We start from the raw sequence: 23,836 nt of genomic DNA, 5'->3' as shown, positions 1-23,836 counted from the left end.
GACACTTGTTATTTTTCAAGCAATGGAAACACATACAGTACACATAATATAGATAGAATCTCAATTCCTTTAAATTCTTTCACAACTTATATAAAATTTTTTCAAAAATATATTTAAAAAATATATATATAAAAATATATATAATTTCAAAAACCATAAAAAACAAAATCTTGCTGAAAGAAAACAACAGATGTTGTCAGTGTTGACTCACAGATTTGATATCGTTAGGGGTGGCACCATCTGCTGACAGGAATCCCGAGATCCTGACAAACAGATCCTGGAGGGCTGTGCTAGCGTACTCGGTCTGGTTCTTGGCTTTAAGTGCCTCATTGTAAGCCATCTGAGCCTCGTCCTTGCCCATCTCTGCCCCTCTCTGAGAGTTCTGTAGCTGTTTAATGACATACAACAAAAATAAGATAAACAGTGTATATCATACAGAAAATCATTATTATTTACAAACAAAAAAATTCTTAAACTGATATTTTCTCTTTTTCTGCATGTATAAGACCATCTCTCTCTTTTCTCCATGTGTAATGCCATTTCTCTCTTTTTCTGTCTTCTGTAAGAGTTCTGTTGCATTCCTCTCCTTGATCTTCAGCAGTTCCTCTGCCTGGCGGGCCAGGTCCAGGGCGTTATCTGCTTTTTTTACCGCTCCGTCTCCACAGCTCTGTTCTCCACCACACACTCCACATCCACCTCCTCCACACACAGAGTGGCAGGGCTCTCCACGCTTGTCACACACCTGTATCAAAGTAAAACTTTAGCTAAGCTTGATGTCCAGTACATTTAAAGAAATAGGTAGTCATTAGTCACTGCATAGCAAATTTATTTCAACTTTAAGGTCTATAGTTTTCAATTTACATGTATCTTTATATGTACAGGTACTGAGAGGGAGCTCATAAATGATTCAACCAACCTGCTTCCCCTACAACCCGACTTCTTTTTTTTTTAATTATTCATTTTTCCTGACCTTGAAGTTGTCAATATGACCCTAAGTAAGGGTCTTGACATATTTTCAGGACAGTTTCTGTATTCTGATAACATTTTGAATTGCCCAATTGACTTCAGTCATATGCAAATGTTTTGTCAAAAAGGATCTTACATGTACCATATAATTGATGTCTGTTATTTTGTCTCCGATGCCATTAATCTGATCCGTGACTTCGTTCAGATTTTTACTGTTCTCAGCTACTTTTCTATCAAACTCCTGGTGCTGACTTTCCACCATTGCATTCACTTCTTTTCTCGTTGTCTCTGACTGCTCTAAGATTATGTCAGTTGCATCCACTTTTCTCTGAGCTGCCATTGATACTTCCTGGGCCTTCTTTGTCAAGTTAAATGCACCTGGAAAACACAATTATAAATTTTTATCAGGTTTATCTTTATCACTTAATAAAGACCATGACAATGAACTTGATGTAAACAACAGAATAATAATTATAACTGATTGAGCCATTTTTCTTTTAAAAATATGCCAAATATTTGGACAGATAGTATATACCTATTTACTTTTTCATGGTTGGCATGTTTATTCGTTGTAATTTGAAACAGAAAATATTCACAGAGGTATAATAATTTATAATAGCTATAGTATCTTTCAATTAAAAGGGGAGATGTTTAATTTAACTTTTCAATACAGTTGCAAATTCAGTAAAGATTCTATTCAACTATAGATTAAAAAAGTAAATCTACCCCTCCCCTCCCCTGGTCAAAACCTTACCCTCCACATCCTGGGCCTGGACATTGGTGGCATTTCTCTTCAGGTTCTCTATTTTCTGTTTGAGTTTGTCAACACCCATCTGTAGGGCTCTGATGTCATTGTTGCCCTGTCTGATACTATTGGATCTTACATCTATTTCCTCCTATGTCCTCTCTAAATCTGTGTAGCTGATATTCAGAGATTCCCTGTCAACCAATATAAAATCAAACATCTTACATCTGAAGATCTGAATCAATTTCAAAATTCCTATTGTAAATACTTATGACAAACTAACACTAACAGTACACATATAATTTTAATTTTTATCCTTTACATATTACCAGTGAGTAATACTGACCTGAGTTGTTTGAGATTCATCTCAATGTCTCTGATGTCATTAGAGGACACATTTGCATTTAGGATGATGTCTCGGATTTCCTGGATGTTGTTCTCCATTTCAGCAAACTCCTTCTCAAATGCCTTCTCTACTCCTGTAGCCTTGATCTTCAGAGCCTCATTGACCAAATACTGGGTTTGATCTTTGTTTGGAAAAAGACATGAAATATCAAAATTTTGTAAAACAGAAATTAGCCAACCTTTTTTCAAATGATCAGTCTTTCATCAATTTTATAAATTGACATTATATAAAGGATGAATTGCATCATTGCATGTTTAAGATTTGGGGTGGGACTATACCTCTGAGATCCCTAATAACTCTGTCCCAGTTATCAAAGCACTCCCCACAGGGTTTACAGTTGGGTAGTTCCCCGGCGGTGCCTCTGTCACAGCGGTCACACTTGTAACCACTGATCCCAGTCAGACACACACACTGTCTGGTCTGGCAGTCACCCTGCATGTCAGCTGACCCCTGGTCATTACAGTCACAGGCTGAAGGAAGAGACAAAAGAGGAAACAGATGAAAAAAACAATTAATGCAAAACATGAACAATTTACATTGGCTCTGAATAATACTTAAGTACACGAATTCTAATTGTTTAATGTAATACAAGAACAGGGTTTTGGGGTCGCCCCAGTACAGGTCCTCACACTGACTGCAGTCCCTTCCACCCCTCTCCTACTGACAGTCACACTGGCCATCAGTTTATGGCATATAGTGTCTCAAAATTTACCCAAATACAAATCATAAAATCTATTTTTTTTTTTGCTGCTTTTAGCACATTTACATACTGTAGATTCCTAATATACACAAGAAGTAATATCAGTTTAAAAATTGCGAGAAGCACTTTTCACAGGTTCTAAAATCGCACCATTATTTTAAAGTTTTGAACCATAAGAAATGAGGAGAAAAATCCTACGTATGCGATTCTGACGATTTGATACAAAACAGCCTTATCGCGGAAATAAGTATTTGTGTAAAATAAGGAATCTACAGTAGAAAATGAGTCATAATTTATTTCTTATTATCTGATAGAGGGGTTGGGAGAGAATCAATTCTTACCTGATTACAGGTAATTCCAAGAGACCCCTCAGGGTCACACCCGCAGGCGGAGCAGCCCTCCCCACTTGTGATGTTCCAGTAGCCGGCCAGACAGGCATCACACCTTAGTCCGGTCACATTCGGGAGACATGGGCACTGCCCTGTCTCTCTATCACATGACCCAGCTGACCTGTCCGTACCATATGGGTCACATACACACTCTGCTCAAAAAAAATAAATGGATCAAAATCTGTTTTTGAAATTGTCCTTCTTTACACTAAAATTTTTTTAATAAAGTCTTCAATTTGAATAATCAAACCGTAACCAGAATTCAAAATAAACTTATCTGTATAATATTTGATACAAATGTAATTGTCTGCATGATAAGAAACCTAATTTTTTTTTCATTCGCAAAACTCTTAAAACTGAGTGACTTTCAACCTGAGAAAAAACATTTTTTTTCTATTGTTTCAGTTTAAACAGATTAAAAAACCCATAATTATGGCCATTAACCCACAAATTCCCTTTCCTACACAGCTCTGGGTTGTTGCATTCCCATGGTGTCCAGGCTTACTTTTCTCACAGCTGAACCCCTTTTCCTATGTAAAACTTTGACCCCCCATTGTGGCCCCACCCTACCCCCGGGGGTCATGAATTTCACAACTTTCAATCTACACTGCCTGAGGATGCTTCCACACAAGTTTCAGCTTTCCTGGCTTTCTGGTTCTTGAGAAGAAGATTTTTGAAAATTTCTCGAATTTTTCATTAATTTCTAATTATCTCCCCTTGAAAACGGGTGTGGCCCTTAATTTTCACAACTTTGAACCCCTTTTGCCTAAGGATGATTTGTGCCAAGTTTGGTTGAAATTGGCCTAGTAGTTCTTGAGAAGATGTTGAAAATGTGAAAAGTTTACGGACAGACGGACAGACGGACGACAGACAAAATGTGATCAGATTAGCTCACTTGAGCTTTCAGCTCAGGTGAGCTAAAAAGCACAAATTTGTCTGTGGAAACAATATTAGAAAGGGGAGAGTGGGTCACAACATGGGTCTAAACATGAGGTATATAAATCAGTTTGGTTACCACGGTTAACAGCTATTCAATTTAACTTGATTACTAAAGTATCACCTGACGGTAAGTCGTACACTTTGTCAGGAGCTGAAAAAAGTCTTAGTAATGTTAAGGTTTTGCGCCCCGGCCCAAGTGATCCCAACCCTTACTCAAGAGTCACCAGACCCAACAGCCGGGAAATGAGGGTTGTAGACAAGGGTCTGACCCTTGACATGATAAACGACCTGTATGTATCACATGCCAGGTGTAAATGCAAACTTGCTGATTTTGAGATAAAATCCTAAACTAAGTGGGGGCTAGGCTGGTAAGGGACATTCGGGTGCAAGAGGTGCAATTTTTATTTCGAAGCCATATAAATTGTATCATGGGGTTCCATCTGTCAGATCACTGTGGCAGGAAAGCTGCAGAAATGAATCTAGGAATACAAACAGGTCTCTACCAGACCCCATTAGGTAATGACCAGGCCAGACTTATTCTGGCATGTACCGACATTCCACCCCCAGCAAGGTCTGCAATGTATAAATCAGGTAATGAAGTGGGTGGGAAAATTGTTGAAATTGCGGAACACGATATGGATGAAAAATTGAAACAACTTAAGAAAAAGAATGAAATGTTAGGTCTTCCATCCTCGCATCCAATCAATATTCAAATAGATGCCTCTTATCAATCAAGGTGTATCGATCACTAGCAGGCATAAAATGGGCCAGGGAGCCTCACAAGTAATTGGTGTGGCCTGTGAGGATGAGACAGACCAACATAATGTGATAAGCTATCATATAGTAAATAAGCAAAATGCCTACCTAGAATCGTAGACAGGGTCATCAAGTGCTACAGTGGGGGTTGCGGTGAAGGTTGCAGATGGAGTGTAACTCTCTGTAAGGGTGGTAAGAAAACTAGCTGGTGGCACAAATCTGTTGGTCTACGGGCACATAATCTAGAACCAGGTGACCTAAAGTTAAAAAGAGAAGGTTATTCTTAAATCATTACTCGGTATGGTTCTCCCGATCTCTGCCTTGAATGAAATGAAACTGAACACAACTACAAACAAGTGCAAGTCAGTCAATCGAACCATATCTGTCAGTCTTCCCAAAAACAAAACTTACAGTAGAAATGCAAAATCCCGTGCTCTCTCGGGTCTGTTACGAGCTAACAATGGGGTAGACATGGCGGTGTGTACAACCCTTGCTTCCCTAGGTGCTCCCCTTGGTGCCCAGTCTCAGTCACTGAAATCTCTGCATAGAATAAAACAAATGTCAGAGTCAGTATAGCATAAAGCATGCAAAATCGCTGAATCAGAAAAAGCAGCGAGCATGGGCTCGATGTAGAAATGCAATACAGTATGTCAAACAAAAAATAAATAGGCCTGTAAAGAATGACTACCGAAAGAATCAGCTAGAACCGTCACTCTCCGGTCTGGCAAAACAAAGGTGTGAGAATTTAGAGAATCCCGATCCCGATCAACCTGGTTGCAGTCATTGATGAAAAATGAATTAATATCAAATTTTAAACTCTTCTGTTCTTCAAATGTGTGTTTAAAAAATACAAACTGATTTACAATGAGTATGCAATAAAAATTATGTGCAATAGTTTTAAACATAGAATTTGTAAAGAAGAAAATAAATTGTAGACCACTGGGGGGAGAGGTTGGAGATGGGCCTCCAGTGCTCTGCATATTTTTTTTTTTATCTTTATAAAATCACACAATACATACATTTAAAGTGAATTAAATCAATAAAATACATACCATTACTCATTTAAATAGAGATTTATAAGACAAGGGGGATAATTCACATGCTGTCTGCACACACCTTCAGACATAGAGTTGACACGCTGCATATTAATTCCATGTGGTTTAAAAAATTAAAAAATCAGATATTTTTGCTACTTACTCAATATAGAAGAAAGGTTCAAAATATTTTCCTCTAACCTCTCACAGTGGTCTCCGGCAGTGTTATTACGGCATGCAATACACCTCCCAGTCAGGTCATCACAGGTTTCTGCGTTTCCGTTACAGTCGCATGCCCGACACTGGAGTGATTTTCATTCCTGGTGGCTTCATCATATGTTATGAACTTGACAGTTATAATGAATTACACTTATAACGAAGCAAAATCGCTAAACAAATCTGATTCAACTAAATTTTATATACCGTTCTAGGTTCTTATTTATTTGTGGAAAAACATGCATGGTGTGGAAAAAACCCTGATATACATCAATAAGATACTGTGTGTGTATAAATAATGTAAGACATTGTAATTAAAACATCTTAGCTAAAGGAAAAAAACCTGACGATTAACAATATTGTGATTTCCAGGAAAATTAAACTATAGCTATATACTTAAAATTTTCAAAATTATCTTTGAAATCATATCCTTTGAAAATAAATTTCTGTTACATGTAATAGAAAAGCCTTCCAAGTGTGGATCTAGAGGAGATCAGGGGGTTTAGACCCTCCTGAAAATTCTAAATTGCTACCTGTAAATTCCTACAGTAATCTAAATTACCAAAATAGTCATCAGACCCCCCCCCCATCCCCCTCCACCAAATACAAAACTATGCCTCTGAAAATTATACTCGTAAATTAAAATGTACATTAATCAAGGAAAACAAACCATAGAAATCCAGAGTTGTTCAGTGTCGAGAATTCAGACCACAGTATTAATCCAGATTGCTCAGGTTCTCTAGAGTAAGGAAATTGTCTTGTTCAATTCATGGAAACAAATCCACATTTACCAGTTTTTTGCTGCAAGATTAACAGAAATTAGATCCTGCGATTAATTTTTTTTTCAATTACAGTAACTAGTATTATTAATATGATACAAGTATTTTGATACATGTACAAGTCTTGTTTCTAAAATAAAATGTTTCATCGAAACACAAAAATGTATTAATTCTTTTGTTACAGTATAAATACATGTAACTGTTCAGCCTCGGTAGCTAGTCACTTGCCTTTCTATGTCAAAATTAATCAACCGGTTTTTAACAAAATAATAATATGTGACCCAAAATGACTGTAGATTTGAATAAATTAAAAAAAAAAGAATTTCATTCTTTAAGCAGCTATTTTTGTAAAGTGACCGTAGTTTCAAGTACAATTACCTAACAAAAATCTTGAAGTCTAATCCTGTGTAATAGAAGAGGAGGATGGACCACGTACAACTAGGCTCGAACCCAGGACCTTTCAGATTAAAAACCAATGCTCAGCCAAATAAGCTAAATGGTTAACCCACTAGCTATATAGTGCTAGTAGGAGGAAGTACTGAGCCTTATATTACACACTATTACTACTGTCAAATTCATGTGCCCCGTGAATGAAATAAAAATTTGTAGCACGTCAAATTCTGCTCAATTCAATCTGATTGGCAATCTGTAAAAATACATCTGTATATTTTGATACCTCTATTAGGTCTAGCGCAATCTCCTGATTTAGCTATATAGCTTGAAAAAGCTATTCATGATCAGAATAGCTTAATAAAGCTATTTATAAACAGTTTTTTCACAAGAATGTTAATTATCAAAAATATACACAAATATATTTCCATTGTTTGGGTAACTGCATTTCCACCACCTTCTGTGCACTAGCTGAGGCATGGATAAGTTTGATTTATTTACCATTTGGGTCTCACTAAAAAGCGACCGAGATCGCCCGGGATAATAAAATAGCGCCCGAGGAGCAAAAATAGGCGCCCGGGAGATTATTTATGTTAGTTTAATACAAATCTGTTATGAAATTAGGATTATTTCACATTTGCTCAATTAAATAACCAAGTGAGCAGAAGAAGAACGATAATTCCAGTATAAAAATATACACGGCTAGCAGAAATACCCCAATGTCTTATGGAAATTTTACATTCATAAAAAACGTTACAAATTATTTTTATCTAGGGATGAGGTAGATAGAATGTTCTATCGTTAAAATGACAGATGTCCTACGGAGCCTGGTCACAGTAAGATTATTCTTTCTAGGGATGAGGTTGTTTGCCAGTATCTGTTTACATTTTTTAAAACAAGATTTTAATTTAGATACCGTTGCCCAGCTCTTGCCACGTGGAGGCCGCCTCGTTAAGAGCCATAATTTGAATAAAATTCAAATCCCCAATGGAGATAGATTTGACAATTTTTTAACTATATAACAAGGAATTAACAGGTAATGTTTGAAATATCGTGACATTCTACTTATGAGTATATGAGACGGTGGAGAGGGGACGTTATATGACAGCTTTGTGTATTTCTTTATCCTGTACCCTGCTATTCCGCACCACAGGTAACTAACGGACTCAGCTGTGAAACCGCTACCTGTCAGGTGAATAATTAGATTATGACACGCTATTTTACAATTTAGAGTTGTCTTTCTTGTTTGCTGCATTATTAAAGTTCCCCGAATTTTTATTCTAGTGTATGCATACATATTAACAATAAAAAAAAAGAGTTTTTACGACCAATCTTAAAAGAATCTAGGATCCCGGGCGCCCATATTTGCTTCTCGGGCACTCCCGGGTGCTTTTTTATAACCCTGGGCGCTCCTGGGTGCTTTTTAGTAAGACCGCCATTCGATTAACTTCTTTACCATAACTGACCTTCTTTGTACTTCATTCTGAATTTCAAAAGTAACTGTGTGGTCATGAATCAATTAATTGTAATCTTTACATGCATTGTTAACAGAACAGTTTAAAGTTAAAAACTATCACTGCACTAAAGTGTTCTTTTGTATACATGCTGAAAAGAATACACAATTATGAAAATTGTATGATAAAATAGCTGAACATGCTAACATAAATGTATCTTCGCAGGACAGGGGTTTACGATCCACTCTTCTCCTCTACAACCCTTTGATATAAATGGGACTAATAATTTCAAGTTATCACTACGGCAGAGAATGATTACAAACCGTGCAATGGCGATGGATTCGACTTGAAGATCAACAGTCATATTGTCCTTGCCTTTTCCGTGTAGACATTTTTATTTGTATTCCAGACATCAAAACAAACACGAACAATTCGTCAATGCAATGTTGCTGTTTTCGCGCCACCTAATTTAATTTAATGAAAGTCCGAACCCGATCATAAGTCACTTTTCTCATGCAACGTGTAATGTATTGTACAATAATGTTTCACTCTCAATAAACAGATAAATATTTATTGACTTATTAATGATACTTTTAAATGTTACTTCGATAAGATTGAATGAAACAAACTCTCTCTCTCTCTCTCTCTCTCTCTCTCTCTCTCTCTCTCTCTCTCTCTCTCTCTCTCTCTCATAATTAACATGTTTTAGCTATGAACAGTTTGTGGAGTATGAATTCTAAAACTGATTCATGAATTCCAGGTTTGTCTAGGATAAACAGAACTACAGCTAATTCAATAGAAGTTGCAAATGGCCGAGTAATTAATTAATGTGTCAATATACATTTTGTCGAAAACGTATCAATTATGATAAAGAATTCTTGAGCTAAAGTTATATCAATCCTATTCAATGGCTGTTACTGATTAAACTTATCATACCAAAGCAAGACAAAACAAGTTTAAACATTTGAAATGCTTGGTAAAAATCATAAGATGAATTGACTATCTCGGTTCAAAAAACGACCCTTTCTTCCACCTTTTTTCGCTATGTAAAAAATAATTCAACGAGGTTAAAAGTTAAAAACCTCCTGAAAAAAATATTCTGGTTCTGGGGCTCAAAAATGGTTCACACTATCACATTTACATTTCAATAAACATGTTCATATGAGTCCGATCGTTCATTTGTACTTTTAAAAATATATAAATATAATATAAAAATATATACATGTAGAGATTGTATAAGGTTATATGATTATACATTTTTACAATATAGCGATCCCTTTTATTATGGATAATCACTTGCTTATACACAACATGCACTGATCTAGTGAGGAAGGTCGTGGACTCCCTACCGCACTGAAAAATTAAAATCTTTCAAATCTACACACCTATAATAACAGACAAAGCCATCGGACCTTCCACTAACCCCCCCCCCCCCCCCCGGAAATGTTTGCTGAATTTGTGCATGCAGGACCACACTTTGATTCATTCTATATAAAGCAGTGTATATGTTGATTTAGATTGTTTAATCTTGCATGATATTTACACTTGGTCTTCAAATATCTACTTTGCTTTATCTGTTTATATTACATTTATACAGATTTCTGATACTCATATTGATATTATAGTGCTAAAACGCGGAAGGAAAACAGAACGGAAAATATCAGATCACGTTAATCATTTAGATAGGATATTAACGTTAACTGGATAGAAACAAAGTAGTACGTCAAGTTGTTCATACCTGGGGGGGGGGGGGGAATCCTTTAAAACTGTAAGTTTTCTATTAACGTAGATAGGGTAACGCCCCCCCCCCCCTCACCCAGATGCTTCGTGCCTGATGCAAATTAATAAACTTTGTTTATTCAAGGTAGAGGTCAGAAGAGTTAAACTTTAGACGTGTTCAATAGAGCAGGTGCTCGCACTGAGCGCTCGCCTAAATTCCCGCTAGTTTTGGCGATCGATCGCGAGGACTCGTCTCAGATCTCTGCTTATATTTACAACCAGTATATTCTCTCAGTGCACGTCATCCAAGCGATAATGGCTGAACTTATTTTAAGGTCACATTGATTAGGTCTAGGCAACCTCCGTTTTTGGAGGATAGATTTTATCCTCCAAAATTGGAGGATAGATGTTTGCGCCCCTGGTGGATCTTTTGAGATGAAGGGCAATTAACTCTGTTTTTACAAAGGGAGTTAACTGTGAATACAATATAATTATTAGACAATAAAAATATCACCTTATTTAGCTATTAATAATTATATTTATTGATAATATTTAATAAATATTTAAGTTTAAATAATTAATTGCAGGGCTGATTTTAAAGAAAATATTTTATGTGAAGACATTTTTTTTCAATATTCAGGATAATTGATATCTATAAATGGTATCATTTTGATTAATAAAATTTAACAATTTCTTTTTGTGTGAAGGGGATTAAATTTAAATGATACTAAATAACCTGTGAATTAATTAGAATAAGAGCTACAAAGTTCCTAAGGTATATGCAAACATTTACTTTGTACATGTACAATATAGCAGATCAAGATATCTATTATGTGTCTCTAAACGTGAATGAAGTCATTAATGTTTTAATGAGGAATAAACATCACTATTTTGTGATTTTGATTAAATGAAACAGATGTAAATAGTCTATGTCATTTGTAAAACTGAACACAGGAAGTACACACTTTCAAAGCATATTGTGAAAATTTCAAATCGCCGCATACAATCATTAGTTTATTTCCTTAACTTTATTTCCCATATGGTCTGGTGCTTGCATTTTTTCATTAAAGATATGCACGAAGCCTTTGAAATATACCCATGCTATCCTCCAAAAATGGAGGATAATTTCACCCACAATGCAAAGTGACTTTCCATATATGGTAAATATCAGCAGCCATCTTAAATTGAAATTGAGCTATCCTCCAAAAACGGAGGTTGCCTAGACCTGTTGATGGTGAGTTAGAATAATTGTATCTATATCTAATGATGGCAAATAGGTGACATATTTCCTAACATAATAGTGAGGTAGTGATTTATTTTATTCAAGATTACCACATTATTAGGTTGATCAATCATGGACGATTTTATATGCTAGTAAAGCCTAGTTATCATTATATAAACCGGAAGTTGTGGCCATTTTTTAACATACATGGTTTTTCCCACCGCGGAGGACACTTCGGAGTTAAGAACGCGGAGCAGTAGAAAGTTGCCACGAAAAAGGGAAGGTCTTTAATTTTCCTTTAAACTTAGCAATAAATTTTGTAAATATATAAAAAAAAGAAAGCCCCCCTTTGATTTGTAAAGGGGGGCTACCATGCACAGATGTACACGTAGGTGTGGGATGAGGCGGGTTGGGATAGGAAAGCCCCCCCCCCCCTAAAAATATTAAATTTATTTTAAATACTTCCCCATCACCAAACAAACAATTATCTCTCTGACCCTCCAAAAATGGCTGGATCTGCGCAAATTTATATGTACATTGCTAAATTTAGTTTATTTAATTTTTGTTGAACACTAGAGATGAATAGTTTGAAGATTGTAGGATGATAAGAAATGGATAAATCAAATCCTTTAATTACATCAAATTGTGACCTATATAGTTAAATGTAAAAATTCCTCAATCAAATTAGATTGAAAATGCCTATGCTATATGATTGCACTTATGTTTGTATATAGTGTTTTGTGTGTGTGTATATATATATATTGGGGGGGGGGGGGGGGGGGTAAATTAATGACTTCTTCATAATTTTTAATTTTGATACCAAAACAAATGCCACCTTTTCCTCAACTAATACTTTTCTCATTTCAGATGGCATTATCTGAGTCCCAAATACCAGCTGACGCCCAGCATTATTTGGTGTGTGGCACTGAAGACTGTGAGAGGAACTGCCAGTTTTACTGCAATGACTGTCACCAACCATTGTGTGAACAATGCAGAGATGAACATCAGAAGAATAAGAAAACCCAGAATCATGAAGTTGTCCCTTATAAGTTACGCAAACGTCAACTTCCTGTAGAAAAATGCAAGATCCACCCCACAAAAAAAATAGATCTTCTCTGTGGGGAATGCCAATTTCCCATTTGTTCTAAATGCACAGGCACCAAAGAACACCGCGGTCATTGGTTTACCAACCTAGAAATGGTCTTTGCCGAAAAGGTTTCGATTTATAACAAAGAAATTGCCAACATTCGATGCTATTTTGAGCCTACTTCTCAAGATCTGAAAAAGGAAATTGCAGGAGATGTCACAGAAATAAAGAAGATTATGGAGGGTATAAGAACATCCATGAAAGCTGAAGCTGAGTCTGTGAAAAAGCTGGTAGACACACTAACATCAGATAATATAGAACAAGTCGACAAATTAGAACAGTCATTACTGCAAACATTAAACGACCAAAACCAACAAATAGATGACTACATCAATTCTCTCAATGATTTAGTCAGAACGTTTTATGGTTACCTATCTCCCTCAAACATAGAAGAATTAACATTTGCCCTCAAATCAGAAAACTCGGTCATTAGACCCCTTCCAGAGACATCCAAACCAGTCCCACCCATATTTACTGTTGGTCAATACAGCAAGGAAGATGTCGCCAAACTACTGGGTAGAATAACTGTCCCCAACACTAAACCAGAGAACAGAAAAATAAAACCCATGGAGACTGCCTCTACACAGTTGAAACCTACAGGGAAACAGAGGAAACAAGACAGAGAGAAATCTGACGTGGAACAAACACTGTGTCTATCTTCCTCTGTCACCAAGGTCAGAAAGTACACAGTACCAGGTGTTGATGATGTATATCATATATCACTGGGTAAATCAGGCAGACTGTTGTTCAATGATTATGATGGTAACCTTGTCCAAACAGATCTACAGGAGAATCAGCTACAGAAGATACAAACCAGTGGTGGATCTGGCTACCACACAGTCACACAGGACGGGGATCTGATCTATACAGATAAACGCAACAAAGTCATCTATAGGATAACACCGGATAATACAATCACTGAATTCATTAAAACAGGAGACTGGGAACCACTCAGTATACACTCCTCCCACATCAACGGGGACATACTGGTGGGGATGTGGAAGGATGGAGAGGGTAAAGTCACCAGGTACAACAAGACAGGGACAGAAATACAGAACATACCGAGAGACAACAAAGGACAGGTACTGCGTACTTACCCACACTACATCACAGAAAACATCAATGGTGATGTCTGTGTATCAGACTGTGGGATAGATGCTGTAGTGGTGATGGATAAATCAGGACAACACAGGTTCTCCTACACAGGTAAGGGGTCAGGGTTTACTCCCTATGGAATATGTACTGATGTTCTCGGTCACATCCTGATATGTGATTATGGCAGTGAAACAGTTCATCTTCTGGATCAGGACGGTCAGTTCCTGTCTCTACTACTCACATTACAACAAGGGGTAGAACATCCCCGTAGTGTGTGTTTGGATGGTGAGAACAATCTCTGGGTGGGACAACGTAACACCAACACAGTGACAGTGTACAAGTATCTACAGTGAACATTGCATATCCATACATCCTTTAGGTAATGTGTGTTTATGTTACTATAACATCATGTTAGTGCACAATAACTGATATTTACACGTACAGTACTTATTATAATTTATACAATGACTCATGTATAACCTGTGTGCTATTCTCTAATATCAATTCATGGATTATTGTTCATTGCTGGAGAATTGACGAATAAATATATAAACTGATATATGTATAAAGAACATTTATTTTTAGCATTTAGAAACTGCTTACTACAACCTTATGAAAAGCTAATAATTGTTATTAAACTTATTCCACTATTAACCAATGCACGCAACATGAGATGACAATAAAAAGTAAACACTTGTAGAAAAATGTGAATTTATTTTGAGGTAAAATTTTCATTTGAACAAATCTGTCTTTAAACGATGAGATAAGTAAACTAAATACATGACATTGTATCATATTTCTATAGAAAAAGAGGAGGGGGGGGGGGTGTTTAGACAAATTCTGTAAGTACTGGGGTTTTACTACTGTGGGGTATAATTACCATGTCTATTGATTTCAACTAAGCTTCAGTAGTATACAAGATGGACATCATCATTTGCAGAACAAAAATGTACAATCATTTGTTTTGTAAATAAAACAAAATGTGTTATACAATCTGGATATCTTTGATATACAAATTTTATTCATACTTGTAATATTGTTTAAAAATTCATTCTTTTCACAATACAAAATCATTTCTGCCTTTCTAAAAATTCATGTTAACAACGTTATTCTAAATAAATATGATCAGTTACTTAATGACCAAGATTTCAATAGTTGTAATCTGTTAACATGGAACAACAATATCCAGAGAAGCATTGATGGAAAGATGGACAAATAGACACAAAAAATAGCTAGGGTGGGGGCATATGCTATCTCTGCTTGAAATTGGTGAAAGAATGAGTTTAATGTAAAGAGAGGCAGCTTGAATCTCCGGGAGACTCTTTCCATCAGAATTCTAATTGCTGGTGCACTAATACTTATATGAAATCTCGGACGTTTGTGAAGTCAAAGAGAAATGATATTTTACCTATATTTGTACTGATTATTACCCCAATAGTATAAAAATCAAAAATAATTTGCATTCAACTAACTTTTTTAACAACCGTGTACAATGGGCCCAGTAAATAATTTCCTATATACATGGTTGCTTGGTAAAAAGAAATATCAGGATTTGCAAGTTTTGTATTTTCTACAATTATAGCACCATATGAAACATACATGAACATCTACAACTTCTAATATCCTTTTGTATACATTGAAAAAATATGTAAGAAAGCATATAGAAGCTAATATTGTGACAGGCAATATTTGATAAAATTGTGTATGCTACAGTGTGAAAAGAAATACATGAGTAATTTACAGTAAATCGAATTCATTTTGGTTGATGGTTAATAAAATAAAGCAAAAGATGTGAATCAATAGAAATCATTATATTACGATGCAATATATAGGTATATCAGATCAATTGACCCTGGTCAATGTATCCATGGAAACCAAACCTTAATGTATTATGCCCTATATTAACTTGCCACTTACTCCTTTATCAAACCATATCTTATCACCAGTAAAAGTTTTAAAAAGCCAATTTTCTTGGTTTTTGCAAAAAGTCTGCCCATGTTTCAGAAAAAGGGGTGGAGGTAAATATCTTATAGCTCCCAGAGGAGCCTTTAATTTTAATATCCAGATTTTTTTTCAAGAGGGGGGGGGGTGAATTTAGAACAGAGATTGAACTAGAACTGTAATGGGACTAATACCCCCGCAAGGCTAATTTCAAATGGGACTAATAATTGAATTGAATAATAAAGGTTTGGAACACATACAAAAAAAATTCTAGAATTGTAAAAAAAAAAAATTAGTTAACAAAGAAAAATTAAAATCAAAATTGTCAGAATTTCACTGTAAATACATATCTATAACAGTAATACATTTACAAATGTATGTATCTGATGATATATTTTTTAAAAATTTAATTGATTTAAAGAAAAACCAACAAAATGACAATAACCCCTCCCTTTGCAGTAAATGGAAATACCGGTAGCCAAGCAATGCTCTTCTGTTGATAAAACTTTCAATATCTTTCTAATAAGAGTCTTGACACATGCAATTGGTTGTTTCAAATTTTCCTCACTTTCTCCTATGGCACAATGGAACTCCATATCAGAAAATTGATCCCATAGGACTATGATTTTCTTTGATGAGCTTGTTAAATTTAATAAACTCCCAAAACATTACCATAATTACCATACTATGTAAAAATATGTAAAAAAGAAAATTTAATATTACAAACAATTTTAAAATTGCCAAAACACTACAATCATATCAGTAATTTTGAATTTCATTTAAATTAATGCCCAATAGGGTCACTTCATCAACTTACTTGACAAATAAATTTAAACAACTTCTAAAAAAAGTTTAACTTCTTTATTAAAAATGATATTATTTATTTCCTTATAATGATAGAACTTTTGGTTTACATGAAACAGTTTTAAAATAGCCCCAAAACTATCACCCATTTTACAGATTATCAATTTCCCCTAAACACATGCTCCATCTGAACCATGGCTCAGATAATGGCTCCCTTGGGACAAATGAATTCAGCCACACTTGTCTTTGATGTTCTCATTAGCTCCTAAGAATTTATCATTGACAAACAAAAACTTTGCATTGTCAGTTGATAGAATACTTAAAAAAAATAATTTTTTTTTTATTAATTAAGACATAAAGACAAAAAACTCCATCTGGATGTATTTATATAAATATATTTTAGAGTGTTTTCTATTAATTAATTAATAAAATCTGTAGGGATTACCTCCCTTACTTTTCAACATTAGTGTACAATATATAGACTAAGGAAAATGAAAAATGTCATAAAATCATTAAATCTTGTCTGATCTTAAAAAAAATTGCAGGTGCACATCTTCAGATGGTGTTCAACATATGTACAAATTTTCAAACTGTTCCATGCAGTAATAAAAAATTCTATAGGGGGGACAAAGTTGCGTCTACAGACAGACGGACAGACGGACAGACAGACAGACGGACAGACGGACAGGGTGAAACCAATATACCCCCCTAAACTTCGTTTGCGGGGGTATAATAAACAAAGTCAATATTTAACAGGATGTTGACGTCCGATAGATACAAAAATATATCCCACGATATGGCATGCCAAAACAAATAGTGTGTTAAAATTTCAAGCATCTGCGAAAAATAGCTGCTGAGAAATCTTTGACAAAAATTTGTTTGAAAATTTTGGCTAAAAATAAACGAAGTCGTCATTTAACAGGAAGTTGACACCCGATTGGTACAGAAATATATCCCACGATATGGCATGCCTATACAAATATTGTGTAAAAATTTCAAGCATCTGCGATAAATAGTTGCTGAGAAATCTTTGACGAAAATTTGTTTGAAAATTTTGGTTTGAAAAATAAGCAAAGTCGTCATTTAACAGGAAGTTGACGTCCGGTTGATACAAAAATATATCCCACAATATGGCATGCCTAAACAAATAGTGTGTTAAAATTTCAAGCATCTGCGATAAATAGCTGCTGAGAATTCTTTGACGGAAATTTGTTTGAAAATTTTGGCAAAAAATAAACGAAGTCGTCATTTAACAGGAAGTTGACATTTGATTGGTACAAAAATACATCCCACGATATGGCATGCCTTAACAAACACTGTGTTAAAATTTCAAGCATCTGCGATAAACAGTTGCTGAGAAATCTTTGACGAAAATTTGTTTGAAAAGTTTGGTTAAAAAATAAGCAAAGTCGTCAATTAACAGGAAGTTGACGTCCGATTGGTACAAAAATATATCCCACGATATGGCATGCCTTAACAAACACTGTGTTAAAATTTCAAGCATCTGCGATAAATAGTTGCTGAGATAAATGCGACAGAAATTTTTGTTACGGACGGACAGACAGACGGACAGACAGACAGACAGACAGACGGACGGACAGACAGACACACAAGGGTAAAACAGTATACCCCCTCTCCTTCGGAGCGGGAGTATAAAAATATTTTTTTATATTAATTAAGACATAAAGACAAAAAACCTCCATCTGGATGTATTTATATAAATATATTTTAGAGTGTTTTCTATTAATTAATTAATAAAATCTGTAAGGATTACCTCCCTTACTTTTTAACATTAGTGTACAATATATAGAATAAGGAAAATGAAAAGTGTCATAAAATCATTAAATATTGTCTGATCTAAAAAAAAAAAATGCAGTTGCACATCTTCAGATGGTGTTTAACATATGTACAAATTTTCAAACTGTTCCATGCAGTAATAAAAAATTCTATAGGGGGGATAAAGTTGCGTCTACAGACAGACGGACAGACGGACAGACAGACGGACAGGTTGAAACCAATATACCCCCCCTAAACTTTGTTTGCGGGGGTATAATTACACTAAAATAGAAATTTTGTTCCGATAATTCGCGACATTCGATTTTGTTAAAGATATTGAAAATGAAATAGAAAAGACCACACAACTTGACTCCAATGTATAATTTGACAAATTTGATCTTCAGCAGTGCAACATCACAGAGGTTATTATAAATGAGCATTATATGTGAGGAAACAAGAGACTTATTACACAACATGGCAGAAACACACTGAATGTCACCAAAAAATAATGTGTATGACTTCACATATAATGATTATTTTACAAAAGGAACACACGCATGCATATAACATAAGAAAGGGGCTCTTGCTGCAAGGTGAAAAACTACAGCCCAATCACCTGCTATTCAAAAGTACATTCATAAAAAACCATGTACATAAAGTGGATCCAACTTTCATAAAGAACTGTAAAATACACGTATATAAAGCTAATAATATACGGTTAACAAATAAAAAATCTTGCATATTCACACTCACTGGTTCATCGTCATTCATGCCTGGTTTTGGTCATAGAGGGCAAAGGTCATCAAAGTGAAAGTAGCCATTGTCATATACTTGGCATCAGCTGTATGAAAAGGGCCAATACATAATGTATAATAAATGTACATTTACACATGATATTGAGAGGAAAAGGAGAGAAAATGTCCATCATAAACAATGAACAATGTAAACTACTGTACATAGTAATTCCTTCAATTCCTACCATAGTTTCTCTCCAAGATCATTTGGAGCATACAATAGAATACATAGATGGTATCACAGGCTACGACTACAACAGATAATGCTGACCACACATGTATAATACTTTCTCCAGTAGAAATCACCTTGAAATACCATGTGAATTGTCTGACCACTGTCTAACTACTGGCACACCGAGTGGTCCCATACAATGCTAGCTGTCCTTATACACTCCATGCTAAGTCATCAAATCACTGAGTAACAGGATTTTGTTCTTATGTTTTACAGTTGTAATAATTTGTATTTTTGTCGTTGATGGCTTGTAAATACTCTGCCATTCGTCGATTGAGTTCATCAATGTCAGTGGAAAGCTTAATCAATCTCCTCTCATTTGCATTGAAGTTTTCCTGCATATCTGTTACACAATAAAAAAAATTCATAAGTATACACAAGTTTTTTTTAATTTAAAATTCATCCTCTCAATGCAAAGGTAAATTGCGAAAAATCATCCTTATATTCAGTGATCATTAATGGAACTATTTGCTTAATTGTGACTACAATATGTTTACCTTTCAACTTTTTCAGCTTAGCTGTGGTATCGGTGGCCAATTTATTAGCTCTCCTCTTGAGAGTCTCAGCACGAGATTGAGCCTGAGTTGTGAGATTGTATCTCGAATTGAGATCCTGAGCTGTGGTGGTATATTTATGTTGAAGTTGGTTTGCCGCCTTAAAAAAAAGAAGAAAAATGGTGTATTTCTAAACTATTTACATTTTAAATTACAAAAAATGTCTGAATCAAGAGGGTAATTCCTAATCCAATACGTGTACTGACCTCTTCTGCCCTCAGGGCCAGTTTGTTGGCCTCCTGGGCCGCCATCTTAGCATTGTCCACTCTCTGTTCGTTCTCAATGTATTTTTCCTTAAGCTCCTGTAGCCTGGCCCTCAGGTAGCCCAGTGATGTCAGGGACTGGTTGGATTTGTCAGTGGCTGCAGCTGTCTTGGACTCAATCTGAAACACCAATATATACATGTCTGCTTATATTTACAGTCCTATTCTATCTTTTTAAAAAGCATCTTCAAGCTCCTCTCAGGTAATTTTTCTCTTTATGAAAACATATTTTTTTTAGTCTGGGATACATAAATCATGTTAAAGGAGAAATTATAAATGTACAGAATGTCAGTTTTAAGAAAACAATGTTAGAGAAACGAATTTATATGCAGAATAAAGATGAATGTAAAATGAGCAAATAACCCATACGGATTACCTGAGTGAGATCCTGTTCTGTGTCTCCGATGTCTTTATCGGCCTGTGCAATGGCCACTTGGGCAGCTTGTTGGGCGTCAGTAGCCCCTTTCAGGTTGGTCTGTACATCCTCTGCCTTCTCTAGAATGGACTTGGCATCCGCCCTTACAAAGCGATCAAAATAGGTATACATTGTAGGTATAGAACACATAGTACTAGAAAATTTGATTTCTTCCCATTAATCATAAGCTAGTACACACAACATTCGATTTCCAACAGCCTCTTCTTTTAACAGATTATATAGACCAATATATAAGAATATCACAAGCTGTTCAAAATAGAGAACTCACTCTGCTGTTTCTGCTCGCTCTTTGAGTCCTTTGGCTCGGGCGAGATCACTGCTTGTCTCAACCAGAATGTCATCAATGTTCTGAAGGCCCTGTATGGTGATGTTTATCTTCTGGGCAAGATCTAGAATCTGATCGGGTGTCGGGGATCTGCTCATAGCCAGCACTTCCTCTGCAATCTGTAGCAGGAAATTATCAAAAATTTTCTTTTTCATATAATTACTCCTTTATGTGTTGTAGACTATTTTAATTTTTGGTTAAGAAAGAAAGAGCTAATTTGTGGGGTTCATATATATCAAGGTTAACTCAGGTAAACACGGAAAGACACACTTGATAAAATTAGTGAAATAACAGACACTTGTTATTTTTCAAGCAATGGAAACACATACAGTACACATAATAAAGGAAGAATCTTAATTCCTTTAAATTCTTTAACAGCTTATATAAAAATTTTCAAAAACATCAAAATATATATATATATATATATATATATATATATATATATATATATATATACATACATGTATACCGGTAATTTTAAAAACCATAAAAAACTAAATCTTGCTGAAAACAACAGATGTTGTCAGTGTTGACTCACAGATTTGATATCGTTAGGGGTGGCACCATCTGCTGACAGGAATCCCGAGATCCTGACAAACAGATCCTGGAGGGCTGTGCGAGCGTACTCTGTCTGATTCTTGGCTTTGAGTGCCTCATTGTAAGCGATCTGAGCCTCGTCCTTGCCCATCTCTGTCCCTCTCTGAGAGTTCTGTAGCTGTTTAATGACATACAACCAACATAAGATAAATAGTGTATATCATACAGAAAATCATTTATTTACAAACAAAACAATTCTTAAACTGATATTTTTTTCTTTTTCTGCATGTATTAGACCATCTCTCTCTTTTCTCCATGTGTAATGCCATTTCTCTCTTTTTCTGTCATACTAACCTTCTGTAAGAGTTCTGTTGCATTCCTCTCCTTGATCTTCAGCAGTTCCTCTGCCTGGCGGGCTAGGTCCAGGACGTTTTCTGCTTTTTTTTTACCGTTCCATCTCCACAGCTCTGTTCTCCACCACACACTCCATATCCACCTCCTCCACACACAGAGTGGCAGCTAGGCTCTCCACGCTTGTCACACACCTGTATCAAAGTAAGAGCTAAGCTTGGTGTCCAGTACATTAAAAAAAAATGGGTAGTCATTAGTCACTGCATAGCAAATTTATTTCAATTTCAAGGTCTGTTTTTTCAATTTATCTTTATATGTACAGGTACCGAGAGGGACCTCATAAATGCTACAACCAACCTGCTTTACCTACAACCCGACTTTTTAATTATTCATTTTTCCTGACCTTGAAGTTGTCAATATGACCTTAAGTAAGAGTCTTGACATATTTTCAGGACAGTTTCTGTATTCTGATAACTTTTTGAATTGCCCAATTGACTTCGGTCATATGCAAATGTTTTGTCAAAAAGGATCTTACCATTTCATTGATGTCTGTTATTTTGTCTCCAGGGCTATTAATCTGAGCGTGACTTCCTTCAGATTTTTACTGTTCTCAGCTACTTTTCTATCAAACTCCTGGTGCTGACTTTCTACCATTGAATCCACTTCTTTTCTCGTTATCTCTGACTGTTCTAAGATTATGTCATTTGCATCCCCTTTTTCTGAGCTGCCATTGCTGGGTCTTCTTTGTCAAGTTGAATGCACCTGTCATAGGCCAAACATTTGGACAGATAGTATATACTTATTTACTTTTTCATGGTAAGCATGATTATTCGTTGTAATTTTACACAGAAAATATTCACAGAGGTATAATAATTTATAATAGCTATAGTATCTTTCAATGAAAAGGGGAGATGTTTAATTTGACTTTGCAATACAGTTGCAAATTCAGTCAAGATTCTATTCAACTATAGATTAAAAAAGTAAATCTACCCCTCCCCTCCCCTGGTCAAGACCTTACCCTCCACATCCTGAGCCTGGACATTGGTGGCATTTCTCTTCAGGTTCTCTATTTTCTGTTTGAGTTTGTCAACACCCATCTGTAGGGCTCTGATGTCATTGTTCCCCTGTCTGATACTATTGGATCATGCCTTACATCTATTTCCTCCTATGTCCTCTCTAAATTTGTGTAGCTGATATTCAGAGATTCCCTGTCAACCAATATAAAATCAAACATCTTACATCTGAAGATCTGAATCAATTTCAAAATTCCTATTGTAAATACTTATGACAAACTAACACTAACAGTACACATATAATTTAGATTTTCATGCTTTACATATTACCAGTGAGTAATACTGACCTGAGTTGTTTGAGATTCATCTCAATGTCTCTGATGTCATTAGAGGACACATTTGCATTGCGGATGATGTCTCGGATTTCCTGGATGTTGTTCTCCATTTCAGCAAACTCCTTCTCAAATGCCTTTTCTACTCCTGTAGCCTTGATCTTCAGAGCCTCATTGACCAAATACTGGGTTTGATCTTTGTTTGGAAAAAGACATGATATATCAAAATTTTGTAAAACAGAAATTAGCCAACCTTTTTTCAAATGATCAGTCTTTCATCAATTTATAAATCGACATTATATAAAGGATGAATTGCATGTTTAAGATTTGGGGTGGGACTATACCTCTGAGATCCCTAATAACTCTGTCCCAGTTATCAAAGCACTCCCCACAAGGTTTACAGTTGGGTAGTTCCCCGGTGGTGCCTCTGTCACAGCGGTCACACTTGTAACCACTGATCCCAGTCAGACACACACACTGTCCGGTCCGGCGGTCACACTGCATGTCAGCTGACCCCTGGT

The 23,836-nt window shown here is 35.6% G+C and overlaps 1 protein-coding gene and 2 pseudogenes across 1 annotated transcript; 1 reads left to right on the top strand and 2 right to left on the bottom strand.

Moving 5' to 3' along the window:
* The window catches only part of LOC128159006 (laminin subunit beta-1-like), a 32,076-nt pseudogene that overhangs the window by 3,762 nt on the left and 4,478 nt on the right, over positions 1 to 23,836 (bottom strand).
* LOC128159005 (uncharacterized) lies at positions 11,500 to 16,594 on the top strand. The gene is made up of 2 exons (XM_052822033.1): positions 11,500 to 11,727; positions 12,583 to 16,594. Exons 1-2 carry the CDS (start codon positions 11,725 to 11,727, stop codon positions 14,308 to 14,310), a joined length of 1,731 nt encoding a protein of 576 aa, XP_052677993.1. The 5' UTR covers positions 11,500 to 11,724; the 3' UTR covers positions 14,311 to 16,594.
* LOC128159002 (laminin subunit beta-1-like) lies at positions 18,717 to 23,819 on the bottom strand (annotated as a pseudogene).

This window comes from Crassostrea angulata, chromosome 8 (genome assembly GCF_025612915.1).
Source record: "Crassostrea angulata isolate pt1a10 chromosome 8, ASM2561291v2, whole genome shotgun sequence".
Taxonomy (NCBI): domain Eukaryota; kingdom Metazoa; phylum Mollusca; class Bivalvia; order Ostreida; family Ostreidae; genus Magallana; species Magallana angulata.
Note: the sequence above shows the minus strand (reverse complement) of the source record. Positions and strands in the feature narration are given on the sequence as shown.